At 40.9% G+C, this 19,330-nt stretch overlaps 1 protein-coding gene across 1 annotated transcript; it reads right to left on the bottom strand.

Annotated features, from left to right (window-relative positions):
* Positions 1-4,261: 4,261 nt before the first annotated feature.
* LOC103696161 (autophagy-related protein 18f-like) lies at positions 4,262-16,349 on the bottom strand. The gene is made up of 8 exons (XM_008777699.6): positions 15,378-16,349; positions 13,996-14,460; positions 13,478-13,909; positions 12,981-13,217; positions 12,058-12,888; positions 11,782-11,948; positions 6,458-6,789; positions 4,262-4,596 (listed from the first exon to the last, which is right to left on the bottom strand). Exons 1-7 carry the CDS (start codon positions 15,582-15,584, stop codon positions 6,459-6,461), a joined length of 2,670 nt encoding a protein of 889 aa, XP_008775921.2. The 5' UTR covers positions 15,585-16,349; the 3' UTR covers positions 4,262-4,596; position 6,458.
* Between the last annotated feature and the right edge of the window lie 2,981 nt (positions 16,350-19,330).

The raw sequence follows: 19,330 nt of genomic DNA, 5'->3' as shown, positions 1-19,330 counted from the left end.
GGGTGTGTCCGTGGGCCAAAATTCTCTATCTTGGTCAACGGCACACCATCATCTTTCTTTGAGTCCACCTTAGGGTTACGACAGGGATGTCCCTTATTCCCTTACTTGTTTATTATCTGTGATAATATCTTGTCTCGGTCTTTGGAGAGGGTGTGCGCTAGCTGGGAGCTGGAGGCCTATGTCCCAGCCTCTGGGGCTCGTCCTATCTCTCACTTACTTTTTGCTGATGACTATCTTCTTTTGACCAGGGCATGGATTCCAGACGCTCGGATTCTTCGCAGGGTGGTGGCAGACTATTGCGCGGCGTCCGGCCAGAGAGTGAATTTGCTTAAGTCTACCATTTCTTTTAGCCCCAGCATGGAGAGCAGAGTCAGACAGGAGGTTAGAAGGATACTGCAGATACCGGAGCAGGAGGAGACGCTTACCTACCTAGGCGTCCCTATTACTGGCCGGAGGCTACGGGTGGCAAAGTGCTCGGGTTTGGTGCAGCGAGTCCAGAGCAGGTTGGAGGGATGGAGGGCGTCCTCCCTATTCATGATGGGGAGAGTGACATTGGTTAGAGCAGCGTTGGGATCCATACTGGTATATCTTATGGCCAACACAGTGGTTCCGAAGACGGTCCTGTTAAGGATCGAGCGCTTTCTTCGGAGCTTCTTGTGGGGGTCATACGGTGGAGGTCACGGAGTGCACCTGGTGGAATGGGAGCAGGTTTGCCTTCCTACTAGTGAGGGTGGCTTGGGGGTGCAGTCCCTCATAGAGAGGCGCGAGGCGTTCTTTGCTCGGCACGCGGCTCGGTTCATGTTAGAGCGACATGGCCTCTGGAGTCAGGTGATGGCAGCTAGATATGGTCGAGGGGTTTCAGTGGCGGCGTGGAGGGGTCGTCGAGTCTCCTTCATGTGGCGCGAGTTTGGAAGGTACCTGCCATCTGTATTGGCACACACTAGGTGTTTGATTGGAGACGGCCGGAGTATTGATGTGACCAGCGATTCATGGGTGGACTCCCTTCCCCTGAGCTGCTGGCCGACTATGGTTGACACCGAGGCAGTGGAGGGGCTACGGGTGTGTGACCTCCTAGTACCAGGAGGGGCAGAGTGGGATGAGGCCAGACTCAGGTTGTTGTTCCGGGCACACCTAGCTGCGAGGATTCGGTCCCTTCCGTTACCCGGATGCGGGGGGCCGGACGTCAGGGTGTGGGGTACCTCGAGCCGGGCCAGTGTCAGACTGGAAGATCTTTCCTGTATTATTCAGTCGGAGCACGAGCCGGGCCCGGACTGTACTTGGATTTGGAGGTCCAGATTTCACCCGAGGGCAGCTCTCTTCCTATGGAAGATATGCTGGGACCGCCTTCCGACGAGAGCAGAACTGAGCAGGCGCGGCTGGGGGGTCCCGGTAGAGTGCGAGACGTGTGGAGCTGAGGAGACAGTGGACCACGTGCTCTTCCAGTGTACATGGGTGAGGGCGACATAGCAGTGGACTAGGATCCCGCAGGGGGCCCGGAGTGCGCGACTACAGTTTCTCAGGGTGATACGGCAATGGTTAGCCAGTTCACAAACTCGCGAGGAGGGCATCAGAGCGACTTGCACAGCACATCAGATTTGGCTGGCAAGGAACGCTCGTACTCTAGACGAGCGCAGGGTGTCACCGAGGTTTGTGGCAGAGCTTGCTCGAGAACAGGCCATAGAGATCATGCCCACCCTATCTGCAGACAGACCTTTGACAGCTTGGGACACCTGGGGTTCCCTCTTGCTCCGGCAACTCCTCAGATAGTGTTTTTCACCTGGGAGCCCTCACCCCCGAGCTTCCTCAAGATCAACTTCGATGGGTCGGTTTTGGATGGCGGCACGCGGGGCGGTGCAGATTTTGTCATACGGGACTCGCACTCTAGGGTAGTAGCTGCAGGTGGCTGCCAATTGTTTGATACATCGGTTTCCGGAGCAGAGCTGCGTGCAGCCTGAGCAGGCCTTCGTCATGCACGGGTAGTGTAGCGGGCCAGCTTGATTATGTTGGAGGGTGACTCGGCCACTGTCATCGGGTGGATTCAGAGGGGGTTGAGGGGTGAGGGCACAGACCTCCCCTTGATCCGCGATATCGTGGTGATGATGAGAGATGGGATGGCCATCCAGGCCAAGCATGTATTCAGGGAGGCCAACGGGGCAGCCGATTGGGTGGCTGCCTACGTGGCCCACCACTCAGGGTATGCCCTTTGGTCGGGGGAAGGGGAGTTGCCATTGGCACTCCGTGAGTTATTGTATTTTGATCTTATTGGGTGTATTCATACACGTATTGTATGAAGCGCCTGTTTTTAGCAAAAAAAAAAAAAAGAGGAACAGAGCAAAGCTGTTGAATGGTCAGCTCTCGAACAGCATCTTGCGGAATGATACGACCATCTCCAATCGCACGGGCTAATCAATAGCCGTTCATGGCTTCCACAATGGCCTATTAGATTATTATTATTATTATTATTATTTTGGTACAACGTTGCCTACTCTGACATAGGTACAACCAGTAGAATCAAAAAAAAGGACGAACACTTAGGAAACGGCCCCTGGTCTGTCCAGAGAATCTCTTCTGAATGCTAGGCAACATAGAGCAGTAACCCAATCGGAGCCTCGTTCGTCTTTCGGTATACGTGCACAGCTGAAAAGCGTTGCAGCCCTCTACCATCTATCGAAGATCGCGAAGCAAGATGTTGCCATCCCCTCTCCTTTCCTCCTTTTGAATTCAATAGATCATCATCGCAGAATCCCCCTTGAGTAAGATGCACTCCGCCCTCAGGACCCCTTTTACATAGAAGATACCTTTCCGGACCGCCCTGAGCCCCATCCCAGCCACTGACAGGCTGGCGGTGCTTCACCTCCCAATAACTATTAATCTAAAATCATGGCTCCTGATCACAAAACCAATACCTGCACTATCTTCATCACTGGTCTATTAGACTTTAAAAGAAAAAAAAAAATATTTTTTCCCTCTCCACCTGATGAAACCGCCCGAAGCACCGTAATCTATGCACTTCCTAAGCTTTGGAAATTTTTCCTTCTAAGGTGGACGGACATAATAAAACACCCTTTAAAAAAATTGAAAGCTTTTTCTAATCAAGGATCAGGTCTAACTATTACGTGGTGCAGTAAATGCTTCACCATAATGATAAGCTTCTTGCCTTCTTTCGAGATAACAAATATTTACAAAAAAAATCAACAATATGGTTGAATGTATCGCGGAGCCAACCATACAAAGGCAATACGGTCGGTAATGCATGGAAATCATCTGCTGGAGAATTGAGTGGCGCGGAAAAATTTATATAGACTAGAAGGCTGACGAAGTTTGGCAAAGCCGACTAAGTTTGGCACAATCAATCTTAAATCAATTAAGATAAAATTTAGTAAGATCGACTAAATTTAACACAATCAATCAAACAAACAATGGATTCTAACAATCGGAAACATGGATGAGATAAAGGAGACAGATTTAGGCACAAGTGACGAGGGAACGTCATCAGCATCCAGCATTTTTCGTCATCAACATTTTGTTTCGGATCTCTTTTTCTTCTCAAAGAAATACTTGTCATTTGGTTTTAGAAGTTACAAAAGTACTTTCCTAGAACAACACCAAACTTGCTGACGTAAAAGATAAATTCACCTTACAAGGAACTGGATTCATTCCCCACAAATTCAGCTACCACCCACCTTGATGGTAAAAATAATTCCACCACCAATTCACCTGTGCTCTTGGAACCTCAGACATGCTATTCTCCAATTTTTAACCATGATAATCACCTCCTATTCTGTTCCAATCCTCGGAACCGTTGCTTGAGCCAGTTTTGCTAGTCGAAGGCCTGGTCTAAATCGTTCAGACTTGAATGGTAAGCTGATGCCGTCATACACAAACCTTTCTAACGGCTTATGCTGTAACACAATAAAGCAATCTTTCGATTTCTCAATTAAACTGTGTTACGATCTGAGGGTTGCCATCGTGATCATTTCACTCCATTAGTCTTCTCCCAAGTAATTATAATTCAAGCGCCAACTATTTCCTAATCTCAGGAAAAATAAAATATAATAAAATCAGTGTCTGTTTGTCACTGGTTACATGTGACGGTGCTGCAACAAAGAAATCTTTTTAATAGAAACAAACCTTGTTGCAATCATTAATAAAATATAGTGATTTGCAAAGTACCCAATAAAATTGTCATAAATATGACATAAACGTGACCAAGATCTTGGATAAAAATCAAGGACAAACTGCATAGTGATGACAAGAAAACTTGGAAAAAGGCACTTCGAACACGGCATGCATTAGTCTATATTCTTATAGGTACTAAACAATAGTTCAATCCATTGTCATTATGTACACATTACAGATGCTTATTGGAAATGCAATCAAGAAATTTTGTTATTTACAAATGTGCGGGAGAAATGGAATTCCAACTTGACAACATCAAATGCTTCCGCTTCACAGGAACCCCTCTCACTTAGATTTACATTGCCACAGGTATATATGTATATAAACACAAGTTAATATCCCGGGGTAGAATAAAAGAATAGCTGCTACACACCTGAGAAAGATCTAAGCATTCCATAAGCCTCTGAAACCAGGGACCTGTTGAACACAAAACAGAATTAAGATGCTATCTGAATTTGAACATTTACAATACAGAAAGGCACTACAATTTGAGACAAACATATGTTCCCTTAAAGGAATCATGCAATCACCAAAATGCACGTTGATAATCCACATGAGCTGGTATAATTGTATTAAAGATCATCATAAAGACAGCAATGTGCACATTGATAATCCACATGAGCTGGTATAATTGTATTAAAGATCATTATAAAGATGGCAATGTGAAGTAGGAATATTAATTGTGCAACCCAGAGAAAGTTGACAGGCGCAATCTCTTGCAGAAACAGATATAAAGTTAAAGAGTTTGAACATAGGCATCTATATCTGGAAGAAAGAGAAGGGGGGGGGGGGGGGGGACTGATAAGGTTTCTTGAGTGCAGAGAGAATCATTTAATTACTATTAAACGTGTTTCAACATTTGGAACAGAAAGCAAGCTTATATTGGCTTAGTTTATACTTTTCTGGTTCAACGAAAATGAAATCATTCTCTCTCAAGTCAGATGCTAAGGGCAATAACCCAGCTATTATTTTAAGGAAAGCTAGCTGTTACCACATCATTTATTATAGATAAGATGAAATAAAATGATTACACCATTGTAGCAAACCATCAATGTTCAAAAAGAAGTTAAGAATGTGGTTTAAATACTAAAAGCATGGAGCACAGATACTAAAGCGAAAAGGACCAACAAAAAGAATATAAGGGTGTGTTTGGTGTTGCTTCTCCTTTGAGAAGGAGAAGTTAGAAGCTAGGGTTTCTAGCCTAAAAGCAATTTTTCTGGCCTTTTCTTCTTGTCGAATCATTATGTAGGTAATGTTATCAAATGCTTGATTTTTAAAAGGTGCTTCTTTATTTTAAAAGTCACAAAATTACCTTTTAAAGCAATACCACCCAAGAGAAACCCAAAATCAAGGTGCCTGGTACAACCAAATAATGTATGAACTCCGAAACACAGAAGAAACGAGCAATGCGATTGCAGTAATTAAGATAACTCAGAGAAGTTTGGCAGATCAACAAAAGTTCAGGCATAAGGACTCCTTTGATGTCGGAAGGCGTACAAATTACCAAATGGTACGAGAACTTTTGTATACATATATAAAATCAATAGTACTCATCTTGATTACACACACACACACACACATACATACATATATATGCATGCACATGCATGTTCGTATGTATGCATGTATGAATGTATGCATGTTCGTACTTACATACGTATGTGCATACGTACGTATGTATGAATAAAAGAAAGAGGACATGATGGTTTGGCCAAAAAACACTAAATAACAAGAGAGTGACTGTTCATGATGAGTGCTCTTGGTATCTCCTCGACAACATTAAGGGTATAAAGTATGTGTGGGCCGTTACTAGAACAACTCAATGAGGTAAAATAAAAGCGCAAAGTGAAGGCTATATTAGCAATGCTACAGCAATGATCTCACCTACCCCTGCACAAGGGAACCAACGCTGCACTAGTTAGGCAGGACTTTGCAATGAAATACCAGCTAAGAATTCATTAGAACAGCAGCTAATCTTAAGTCTGGAACAAGAATGATAGCTGTCACATCACATGTAAGTTTAATATAGCCCATGAAGCTTTTGACTTAATGGTCTATATGCATATATACATATATCTACGATATACATATACAAATATAGAGTGGAGAGAGTACAAAGACAAAAAAACATCTTTAAAATCCGTTGAGTTGACATCAATTTGAACATCAAATGGGAACTGCATGCTCTTCGCTTCCAATGTTTAGTTGAAGCAAGCTACCGCAGGCAATTTAAATGACTTCAAATCAGAAAATGCTAAGACAAAGTCAAAATGTTTACCTTAGACAATGTCATTATCATAATCACTGAAGTGGGTCTCTGTCTTCAAGTTATCTTTGTTATTTACAGACTCGAGCTGGGCCTCCATCTTCAGGCCCTCACTGTCATTTACAAACTCGAGATGACTTTTCATGACTGGGCTATCCATATGGTTATTTACAAAGCCCTCATTAGGTTCTGCTGGGGATCTATTCCAACCATTCTCATCAATGCCATTGGGAAGCTCAGCCACTGCAGCATTTTCAGACATGCAGTCTAGCGAACTACAGCTGCTTCTGCATGAGAGCCTTCCTTCTGACAGTCCAGATTTTTGACGCACCAGCAGGTCATTTCTGTTCATTTCAAAAACATTCGCCGTAAATCAAAGACAAGGGATAAAATTCTTGAGAAGCAGAATAGAAGTTCGTAGCTAAAAATATACAAGCAAAAAAGAGTAAGGGTTTCAAGATGAAAACATCAAGGATTACCTGGAAAAATGAAACAAATAACAAGACAACACTTATAATGGAAAGCAAATTTTCCAACCAGCAGCAAAAAGGAAATCCACATTATAATAGATGCACAAATCGGAAGAGAAAAGTGAACATTTAGCAGAACTAGCAAGTCAATGAGAGCCTCATAACTGAAAATATTAACTTCAAAGTTGCAACCTAACAGTCACACCAAATGCCATAAAAAGATGATTTAGTATTCATTCCCGTTAACTCCATGAAGGATAAAAGAGAACCATTTATGTTAGACAATACATCATGAGAAAGAGATTTGAGATATTGCCATCCAGGGTGGAACAACATCTATAAAAGTGCATTCAGAAACTACGGCTGGGGCTCTTAAAATGTCTTTCCATATGGTTAAAGTATTAGTTAATACATTAAACGTAATACATGAAACATAAGAAGTGCAAGGGCAATTTGCACAATAGAACAAAAATTAGAAACAAATTAGCCATTTACTATGACAAGTCAGTCCACCTCATACTGGAAAGTATTACAGGGGATGGAGGGAGGGAGAGAGAGAAGATGTTGGCAAGGTTTTAAGTCAAGGACTGTCGAACCGGGCCGAACCGTCCGGATCGGGCAGTGCCAAACCAACCCGATGCGAAACCGGATCGGTTCACCTATTACATTCGGTTCCAGCCCCATACCGGCCGAAACTCATATAGAACCGGCCAGTTCCGAGCCGAGTCAACCCGGTTCCAAACATTCTGGCACTATAAAAAGTAGAGCTCAAGCATATAGATCCAATCCATAGTGCTTTCGTTGATGATGAGGATGATCCTATGATCGAATGGCTTGTGGGCCAGCAGCAGGATCCGAAGCTTGATGAGCGAGCATCGCCTCCACGACCAGCCAGTTTCGTAGCCAGTGAAGCTAGCGTCGATGCAGAGCAATGGACTGAGCGCAATATTCCATGCATTCTTCCAGCTGATCAGCCACAGCTACAGAGAGCCAGTCACCACATGACCCCTTGTTCGAGACATCTCAGAAATATAATCGAGAGATGCTTGGACGAGGTCACTACGCTATCTGATCGACTCGGTTAGGAGGGTGACATGCATCCTTCCAGCATAGCCAGACAGAGAGGGGCACGAAAGATAAGAAGGTAGTTGCCCGGCAAACCCAAAAAAAATAAAAGACACTTGCAGTCCCAATAGAGAGAGTTGAGAAAGAGTCCGTATACTCAGATTCAGAAATCAGAAGCAGCAGCGATGATAGTTCTGGCGGTCATGAATCTGCCGACCAAGAAGAGAGTGGAGGACATGAAACCACTGTTTATGAGACAGCCACAGGATGGTCTTTGATTCACCGGTGAGCACCAGTTTATGCATGCTACATAGGATATGGACCACGGTGCACGATCTGTTAGAGCCCGCGAGGATACGATTGCATATAGGAGATGGGCTCCTTGAGGTCATTCGAAAAAATACGATGCAGCTACAAATGATCTAGCATGTGAAGTAGGATCCATAGACGTATCAAATTCTGAGTCATATACTATATCCTATTACCTGTAGCCACAAGCAGCCTATGACCCATACAAATAAGAATATAGGCATCTTTCGGTAGCTACCATCCTACGCAGCTTAGAGCATCTTACGGGTCGGATTTTGCTGTCAGCATATTCGGATGGGCTCCTCCACAGCCATATTATCAGCCAACTGACTCCTCTCAGAGCTAAAGCTTTAACGAGAGATCCGAGAGTGCTTATAACCCGACGTGTGTTCCTTATAGGATGAATGTACAAAACTACAACACTGCACGGTTAGAGAAGCGGGCTGATGTACCTTCTGACTATACTGATGATCTGGATATCTACGAGAGGCATCGCCACTCGATCCGATTTTAAATATCGATATGTAAGTTGAACTTTAAATGTATGTAATTGATTATCTTATTTTTTAATTTTCACGTTACGACTTGATTTGAGAATATTTTATGTTGTTCATTTTATGATTTATATTATTTTAAAGCAATAAGATGCATCATCTAGGTTAAATCAGAATCATAGAAACATCAAAAAATCAAAAAAAAAATTAAAATAGACTTAAATTTATTGAAAAAGTTCAAAAAGAGTGACTATCAATTTTTTTAAAAAAAAACTCCAAAAAAAATTGGGCATGCCGATCCGTGAAAACCGGCATGCCCTACCCATATCGGTTTGGTAAAGTATTGAAATGTACTGGGCGTCGACCGGTACGGATCTCGGTACCGATTCAGAGGATCTTGTTTTAAGTCCTTGCAGAATGGGGGTGTCCCCGCCATCTTGACCTGTTCCTAAGAGACCGGAGGACTAAGAGGGTAGGACTCCGAAACCCATCCATGTAGGGAAAGAAAAAGAAAAAGGAAACCAAAAAAAGGAGGGAAAGAAGATGAAAAGAAAAAAAAGAAAGGAAAGAAATAAGAAAAAAGGAAAGAAAAAAGAAGAAAAAGGAAGGAATGAAGGGGACAAGAAAAAAAAGAATGGGAGGGAGAAAAAAGAAAGGAAAGAAAGAAGTAAGAAGGGAAAGAAAGAAGAAGAAAAAGAAGAAAAAAAAAAGAAATAAAGAAAAGAAGGAATAAAGGAACGAAAGAAGATAAAAACAACAAAAAAATAAAGAAAAGAAAGGGGAGGGAGAGAGACCGAGGGTACTTGCCAGGATGCTCAATCAAAATAGCCGCTCGAACAGGACAGGACAATATGGCCTATTCCGGATACCTCTGTCTTGCAGGATTTAAAACCTTGAATGCTAGCACCATTTAGCATCTCTATTTCAGCAAATAAAGGGAGAACCATCTAAAGGCATGCTTACTAAACCTGAGTAAGAACATGTCCATAATGTTATCCAACATCATCTCTCCCCACCCTATTGATGTTAGTAGCTCCAAGATCCCTGAAGAAGCTAGCTACCAGTAAAACTGGAACACATGGAATCAAATGAAGTTGGGCCTTTGGGTTCATTTACTCCAGATAACGTGTGGGGATATTTCCTCCTTCAAGAAGCAAAACAGAAATTATACTTCCACTTCCTCAATGTCCAAGTGGTTGCAAACCTTAATCATCTCCATCCAAAAAACCCATCACACCACCCCAGAAATCATAATCTACAGCTCTCAACATTACATAGTTTCTATAATCACATTGTTACTGGAGACGACCCAATGATTTGCCACATATAGCAGAAAGTGATAGCAAAGTAAAACCTGTCATTTGAAATGGACTGGGAAGCCTTTGGTCCACTTTCATCTACAGGTAAAGTCCAAAACTGCAAATTAGAAGGAAAAAAAAAAAGGCTTCATCCAAGTTACTCTCAGGCATGACCGCCCAGAGAATACTTAAGCAGCAATAACCACTGCTTTCAATTTTTAACCACTCTACAAGCATCCTTTGTATCTTCATCATGTTATTTTCCTTCTTTGATGGCCAATACATACCGAGCATTAACTTCACAAAACAAGACCAGCTACAGAACAATAAGGAGCAAACAAAAACATGAAAAAACAATGGATGCAAGCCGCATATTCCACAGTTCAACATCTTGAGAATATGAGGGATGAAAACCATATAATCAACGGTCAAGTGACTTGAGAGTTGTGCAAACAATCCTCAAATCCCTAAAATTTAAATTATATTTAAGGAAAACAACGAAATGGTGATGGCACTATATTAACTTGCCTAAACATAATAACAAGAAAATTTCAAAAAAAAATTGTATTTTTACAATGAAAGCAAATGAAAATCATGATATTCCTTAGGCTTCAATCTCCATTGACAGAAGCAGTCCGATATATATTTGACCTTGGAATTATAAGTGTTGACTAACTGCCTAGTTAATAGAAGGGAAAAAAAGCTCCAGTCAAACACCATGGGAACTAGAGAAGAAAATTAAAGAACAGTCAAAATGAGGTATTTGTGCGACAATTAAAAACAATACATGCATATAAGCACTTACATGCATAAACACGAGTTCTATAACCAATTGTAATATAATATATCTGGATACTGCTACCTGTTTATTGCATGATTGCATCTTAACTAATATGTTCTCCTCAAGTTAACTGTAAACAAGTCAGGACTCATAAGGAGGAGGATAACTCCACATAGAGAAGAGTTAGTTCGACCTTTTCCTAATTTGTCAAGTTAGTATGCAATCAAGCACATGGTCTTATGAATCTATTTGAAAACTATCATAAGCCAAATTACTCCCTTTATTAAGAGAAAGAAAGTGTTGTGAGGCACTAATGTCAGCATTATGCGTAAAACTTGGCTTTTTCATTTACATTTCATGGCTCGCAGATAATGCACTAGCTTGTGTTAAACCATGAATTTTCCTCTAAATTCCTCCCAAGTCTCAGCAGACTTTGGAGAATTGCTTCTTAACTGTGGAAGCTTAAACCACAATCTAACGCAGGTTTCCAATGTGCCAACAGATTTTCTGGTATCATCACAAACTCCTCTCTTCAACAGTCTCATCCACTAGACAAACATACCAATTTCCTCCATTAGAAAAACGTAGCAACTTATAGGTTCAAAGGACACAAGAATTCATCAAGTATAAATTACAAAGGAAATAAACATATCATAAAATTGGTTTTTGCAATTGGTTATATAGATCCTACTATGCAGTTGAGATGCATCCAAGACCAGTCTCCAAAATAGAATGTGTTATAAACATTTCTCAATACTTATATTCAAATAAGGGTCTTCGAAACATACAATTTCATCCAAACCTATGGTGCAAAAAATCATAATTAAAAAATAAACCTATATAGGATGGCAATACAGATAAATATAATAGAGCAACAAATGCAATTCATGACAGGTACATATATGGGGTCATAATGCACCTTGATTGCTGGAATCTGGGTGTACGGATATAGTCAAAAACTGGTATAAGATCTTTTGACCTAGCTTCGATTGTGCGTGTTGGGATCCTCTCTATCTCAATTTCCCCAGATGATGTATAACTATCATCTGCTTTTATATTTTCATCCATCATCACTTGAAAGCATATCTGGAAAGTAAATTGAATTAATGAAACAATCGAAACATAGATACTTATATAAAGATCAAAATCCAACAAAAGAACAAAGCATGTTACAATAAACAATATGCGCAAGTACCTCAGACTTCGCCCATAATGGAACACGTTCTGCATGCATCTGCAACTCAACCTCAGATATATACAAGTGATGATTTTCTTCTGCAATGAGTTTTACTTTCATGTCTGTAGCACCATCAGGATAGATACTAGTTCCTTTCTTTGTCCCTTTCTGGAAAAGTTTAGTGTTTTCTCCATTTCCATGATCGCCATATATATCAACATTGTCACCGCGATCTCTTCTGTTTTGCTTGTGACAAACATCCCATTTCTGAAGTGCCTCAACAACTAACCTTGCATCAGTTGCTGGTGATGATTCATGAGAAACAGTGCTTAACCCTGATAGATCAATGCCAGAATCCTCTCCATTGGAGTGGCGCAGCACATACTGTACAATAGAGCCAGAAGGTGAGAAAACAAGCAAGTAATATTTTGTCCTTGATGAGGTGTTATCGGAATAAAGACCGGAACCCTTGCAATTATGAAAAACTGAAGCAATAGGCCCAGAAAGGGGACTGATCCTGCCTGTGGCAGCTGCAGCAGCACCAGTGACAGCACCTTTCCATCCATTACTCCCATTTCTTATTCTGCTTACAACTGATAACGTGACTGGAGGACCAGATGGAAAAATACACTGCTGATTAAGCTTTATTAAAGATGATCCATGATGCCAACGAACTGATGCCTTAGTTGTTAAATCAGTTCCACAACTGATGCTTGCCAAATTGCTCTCACTGGACTGAAGGTTTCCAATCCCTTCAAAAGGAGATAATGCAAATAAATGACTAGTTCCTCTTGAGGAACTGATCATTATCCATTGGCTGTCATCACTAAAACTAATATCTTGTATAACCTGATGTATACAACAAAAATTTCCAATTAGAAGTCAGCAGGTGTATTTCAATTTTCAAGGAAAATGCCAAACAAATTGTATGCATTATCTACCGCATTTGTGATGCCACGTTGCAACCTGTAAAGATGAATATATGTCCCATTTGCATCAGATCCTGATGAACTTCCATGTAGAAAAGGCATTATGCGGAAAACATTAATGTTGTGACCATGAATAGAAGCTGTCACTAATAATGTCCCACTAGGATCAAAGCATAGTGCAGAAATAGGACTTCCATGTGCTCTAAACTGAACCACAACTGACTTAGAAACTATATCTCTAACAATGACCTGCAGAGGTTAAGGAAATCCAACCATAAAAATTCAGAACAGTGACCATATAAAAAGACATGACACATGTTTTTCTTAAGTTATCAGAAAAGAATCCATAATCATACATGTTAGATAGGAAATCTTCCGTTCAAGGACATAAAGAATATAGCAAGTGCAACATAGTTGATTTTTAATTCCATTACTGAGCTAGGGGGAAGCAAGAATAGAAAAGAATCTCAGGTATCAAGTTTCAGAAACTTCGGAAGAGAATTGCATACCATTCCAGCATTTTTTATGTCCGGCAAATGCCCGTTAATGGTCCCATTAATTTCTAGGCTTGAGCTCCCATGTCTAATAGACCCATTGCTATCAGGCAGAAGTTCTGAGCAATACTTGGATAGCTTCTTATATCCCATATCTCCAAGTGTCACTATGCTAGCAGCAAGTTGCTTACTTGATTCTTTCGCATAGTGTGCCACCAGACTCCCATTTGAAGGAGATGTTGACATACCTGTACTAGGACTCAGATGTTGCGGACTGACACGGCCAGCATTTGAAATTGCAACCGGACTTCCACTATAGGCCAGCCACCTAGAACCCACAGCAAGTGGTCCATGGCCTGTGCCTCCAGATCCAGGAATCCCGGAAACTATAGGATAAGTAAGAATTGTATATTCTCTCTCCAGGGTTGCAGCATCAAAACAATGTATCTGTAACACATTTTCCTTTCTTAATACAATTTTTGCATATGTAACTATGTGAAAAAAAGGAAGTTCGTGTAAAGTGCAATGCATACCTGGGAGGCTTGCAAAACAGCCACAACTCGAGGACTGCACCTTACTGAGTAAACAGCTGTCCTAAACTTCAAGACATGCACATAATCATGTGTCCTTAGTGAATAAAAGTGGACAAATGTTGGTAACGGGTACTCATTTCCCAGCACCTGGCAACCACCAGGACTTCCATTCAAAGAGGAGCTAAACCCATCAGGATTATTTCCGCTTCCAGAAAATGATCCATCTCCAGCAAGAACCAGCAATGGACGCACATCTACAAATTTATCTTCAGACCCCTTTGTTGAAATTGACTTTTTTAGCATTTGCAGAAACGAAACAGGACCATCATGTCTGGATACTAGCTGTCTTACGTCATCTGCCTGCTCAACATCCCAAACCTCAAAACCAGACTTATAAGCCAGCAACAGAACCTGCCGCTGAACATCACCCTCAAATTCTAAGTTGTCGAATCCAGCCCAGTGCACCTTTTCACCAATGTCAAAAAATTGTGAATGAAGATATGTATGAACTAGTTTTGTACCTCTCAAATATAAGGGGTTGGTTCAAGATATACATTGAAGAAAATACAAGAAAATGCTTCTAATGGTTTGCTAAACCTGAACTAGAAAGCTAAACAAGTATGAAGAAATAAGATATGTTATCACATCAAAAAGAAAAGAAAATCATCACAAAATGGTATTTTCAAAAGCTGAAAGAATATTCTAGCAAATAAATAAATAAATAAACTTCATCGATTATTTAATTTTTTGCAGCTCATGATCCTGAAAAGGTTAAATTGCTTATCCACTGCATTGTATGTGTTCTTTGAGAAATTGTCATAAAGAAGCCTTGTTGCTGCATGTGCTTCCGTAATAGCAAGAAATCAACTATCTGTACAAAAATCCCATATCATGACAACTAGATGCGACGACAAGCATCGACATAACCATGTAAAACAAGGACATCAGAAAAAATTCTAAATTTGAAGTTGCGAAATAGACACGAGAAAGCACCTGTGACATCCACAAAACTCTCAGAAGATACAATGTCTTGCCAAAAGTTTATAATTTTCCAAGAAAAAAATGTAGATATTTATCCAAGCAACAGAATTTAATCCAGCTTCTATAAAATAAACACCTGGCTCATGCAGTCAGTTATCAATTCCTCGTATTAGAACAACTGAGCCCATTAAAAAGGCATACGTAATCATTCCAGTAATAATTTCTACTTCAATAATCACTAAGCTGACTCTTTTCTAGGCATTCATTCAATAAGAAATTAAGAAATACAGTTACAGGTAGAGAAAAGGGGTAACTTTAAATTTCAGTTAAATTTCAGCAGTGTCCGTCAAAGAGGGAAAAGATCAAATTCTTTAAAGAGGAGAAGGGACCGCGTCGAGCACCTGATCACGTCCTGCATCACCATCGCGGTCCGCAATCGAGGACGCAACGGACGCGCCCGCCGATCGGACGGTGGATGCAACCGTCGAGGCGCCCGAGGACACGATCCTGATATAGTTCGACAAGGAGCGGAGCGAGAAGAAGCCGTTGTTGCCCCGCCCGTTCCTCGGCACGGCACCTCCCTGAGGCCTCTGCACATCGTTCCTCATCCCCCACCCCCGAACCCCTCCAAAAAGCCGAGAGAAAGAACCCAAGAACTAGACAAAGAACCCTAGCTTCTCCAATCCGGTGGCCTCCGATCATAACCCCAGGCTGTTTCTTTCGACTTTAACAAACAAAAACAGCCCGAATCCTTCCTCTAGGCGACCAACTTCTCCATCGCAAACCCGGCCCTCGAAATCTCTTCCCAAAACCCCAGAAACCACGCCGGATCAAAACCAAATTAAAACCTTTCAATCCAAAACGGATTCCGACCCCAGAAAAGAATCCAACATGTAAAATTCGAAGCTTCGGGATGGTGCCCAACAAATTCGATCGAAAACCCAAAGAAAGGGAGAACAAAGACCAATTCTTGCGCCTCCGTTCGTCGGAAAACAGGCGGAATGGGGGAAAAGCGAGATTTGTTTTATTCGAGAAGAGAAGAGGGAGAGGGGGGAAGGGGGGAGAGGAATCGCTTGTGATCAGATAATGAAATGATGACTCGCCGTTTACGTCTCTCTCGCGCTTTGTTTTCTGTTCTTTTCCTCGCCTTCTTGTTGCCTTTTTTTTATCTTTCACGGTTTCACCTCCCCTGCTGGATTAGAGTTAAAGAAAAGGCACGAAAAAAAAACGAAAATAAAATTGAAGATAAGAAGAGAAAAGAGGATTAAGTTAAGAGAAGAAAAGATTAATAACGAAATAGAAAATATTAAAATATAATTATACAATATTTTTCCCTCTTCTTCTCCTTCCCCAAGTCAAGGGTTTTGCCGGACGGTCAAAAACGGTAAGTTCGAGCTTTAAGAGAGAGACGAAGGTAAAAGGAAAAGGCTTACGTTATCCCTCCGGAAGCTTTTAAGTAAAAGCTATCCGTCGAACGGCCCAAATTAGCGAACCGTCGTGTCTGGTTGGTGGGGTGGATTAACGTTAGAAACAAACGAAGGGATTGGGTCGTATCCCCTGTTTCACAATAATTGGATACGTTACTTTTTATGCGGGAGAACCAAAATAGAGGTCGAGCTTTCTTGGATTACGTCCATAGATGATCTAACGGTACATTGTACATTCGTATAGTACCTTTTATGGGAGCTGAGATTGGACGGGTCGAAGGAAGAGAGAGATCAGTGGATGATCCAGTCCGTGGGATTAATTGTTAACGGTGATCGAAGGGTGAGGCGGGTATGGAGAGGGGATCTGTTGATGAGGGCATGTCCGTATGGAGGGGTGGACAAAGTCTCGCTTGGAAGTTTCTGTGCGGACATTTCATTTTTGTATGCGGTGTCGAGGTCAAAGGCTGGGAAAAGTAGTGTATCGGTGAGACCACGGATTTATGATTTATGGATGGATGGATGGATGGATGGATGGAGATGCATTTGGCGATTCTTGGACACCAATATTTTAAGTATGATGACACAAATGGACCCTGTCGTCAGGGATTTATAGCAACTGTTTGCATTGTTGATTAACACATCACTCCTGCAGGCATACGGTTCAAATGCTGAGATTGGTCTGAAAATTTCATTGAGGGACTTGAAGTTGGAACAAACAACACTACCTGCTATACCTTCATATTATAAAGCTGGTTCATCTATCATACCATATACTAATCGGCTTTACTCGAGCTTGGATGATCAACCCGAAATGACTCACGGGCTTGAAAGGTTGGGTTAAGTCCTGCATCAGGCCGATATTTAGTGCTCCAGATTGATCGTTGTGGAAGCTTAGACTTTGAAACCATAGTGGAAGCCTAGACTTCGATATCTCAGAGCTGAAGATAGCCTAGGTAGGAATTATCTACGTGAGGCAAGTTTTGAGAATTGGTTATATGATTATCAAGGGAGACTCAAAAACAGTAATCGACTGAATTCAGAGCCAAACAATATTCGATGCTGCTTATCCACTCGTATTTGATATATGAAGGAGTGTGTGGAAGGATTGGGTTGCCTCCGTCGTGGTAGAGCACTCTAGAGGACTGCTTTGAACCAACTCTTCAGCTTTTCCCACCGCGTTAAGCGATATTTTATTTTCTAATTTTATTAAATGTATTCATACTAGGCTAGGCATGTACGACCCATCTATTTTATTAAAAAAAAAAAAAAGAAACAGTGCCCCAGCCAACTTGATCGCTTTGGCATGTGGAACATAAAAAAAACAAGACAATGACTAAACTGTCAACCATGGGATCGTCGCCAGGATGAAGCCATTCTGGCACAATGCCATCAAATATAGCAACCATGCTCGAGAGTGCCGTTGAATTAATTATAATGCTTACGTATTGGCTAGAATTTGTGAACCTCCTCACGGGATTTCTTTTCTTTCAATCTTCCAGTGTCATTGATATTTCCGTGGGAGCAAGCACTCCATGTGGCATCGTGTCCTCTTTTTGGAACGAATGAAACATCAGCAAGACAGGTAGAAAAAGCCATATATACAAATCTTGGCCCACTTTAGCCCATCCATATGAAAACCCTAAAAGAGAGTCGCGGATCAGATCGACAGGAGGGCCATCTCCAAAGCTGAGTGAACTAGCAGAAATCCATTTAAATGATGGAGGATCTTATGCCTCAGGTAGGGATGGTAAGTTATGATCCAATTTGCAGCTGACTTATTTTAAACAGGTTAAGATTTGGCGTAAATAGCCTAAGTCATAAATCAGTTGTCCCGCCTGGACCTATTTATTAAACTGATTAAGGTTTGAATCTCTCATATTTTTAACCTATTTTAAGCCAATATAAGCTAACTTATTTAAGACCCACTTTACCTTTTTTTAAAACCTACTTAACTCCTTTAAACCTATTTAATCCAACGTATTCAACCTATTTAAGTCCCACCTAACATATTTTGAACCTGTTTTAACCCATTTAACCCGATTCTATCTTTTTTTTAAAAAAAAAAAAATCCTATTTCCATCCCTAGCCTCATTGAAGATATCTTTATTTTTGGGTTTGTCGTTATTTGCTTGCATGACAATAGCTATGGTCATCTTATTGGGAAGAATCTTTACTCTATGCGGGAGTCCAGTTTATGGTAGTCTTGGCTCTCTCATGTCAAGTAGCGTGTCAGAAAAATAGGAGGTTTCTACCTCATCACCCGTACCAACCTCTATGATTAATATCAGCTCATGTGCTTTGGAAACTTTCCTCTCCGTGAAAGGAAAGGGGAAGCGTAAATTTCCACCGGCCAACTTTAAAAGTTTCCCTGTTTTAGGCTGTCTTCCAACGGCAGCACTTAAAAACATTTAGTACTGGTTTCGAAAAAAAAAAAGTCAACAAAGAAATAAAAAAATAATTTTTATTTGGTTAGAATTTTGTTTAAAATAAAAAATAGTATTTTCATAACAGTAATATTCTCATAATTTATTAAAAAAATATGAAAGAAATAGAAAAATTACTTTTCTACTAGTTGAAAATTAATTTCTTTTTTAAAAAGTATTCTTGACTCATCAAAATTTATTAATAATTTTTTTAAGAATATAATAAATAATTTATACAATTTTTTTAAGAAAAAGTAGATGCCACTCTGAATGTGTCATTTTTTTTTATCAGTCAAACATGCAAAAATTAAACAAACATCATTTTTTTTTAAATATCTTATTTTAAAAAAATTAATGAGAAAACAAATTTTCTGCGGATGGAACGCGTCCTTAGTAGATGTGCTAAAAAGGATCTGACCCGGTTATTTGAACGTTTGGCTTTATTTTTGCCGTTTGCCTGCAGGGCACCTTGTTTTTATGGTACGTTTTGGCGGCACCTATTCC

The sequence above is a fragment of the Phoenix dactylifera genome, chromosome 1 (assembly GCF_051530095.1).
Source record: "Phoenix dactylifera cultivar Ajwa chromosome 1, Ajwa_hap1_PhDact_Kaust_v1.1, whole genome shotgun sequence".
Classification (NCBI taxonomy): domain Eukaryota; kingdom Viridiplantae; phylum Streptophyta; class Magnoliopsida; order Arecales; family Arecaceae; genus Phoenix; species Phoenix dactylifera.
This window is presented reverse-complemented; position numbering and strand designations above follow the sequence as displayed.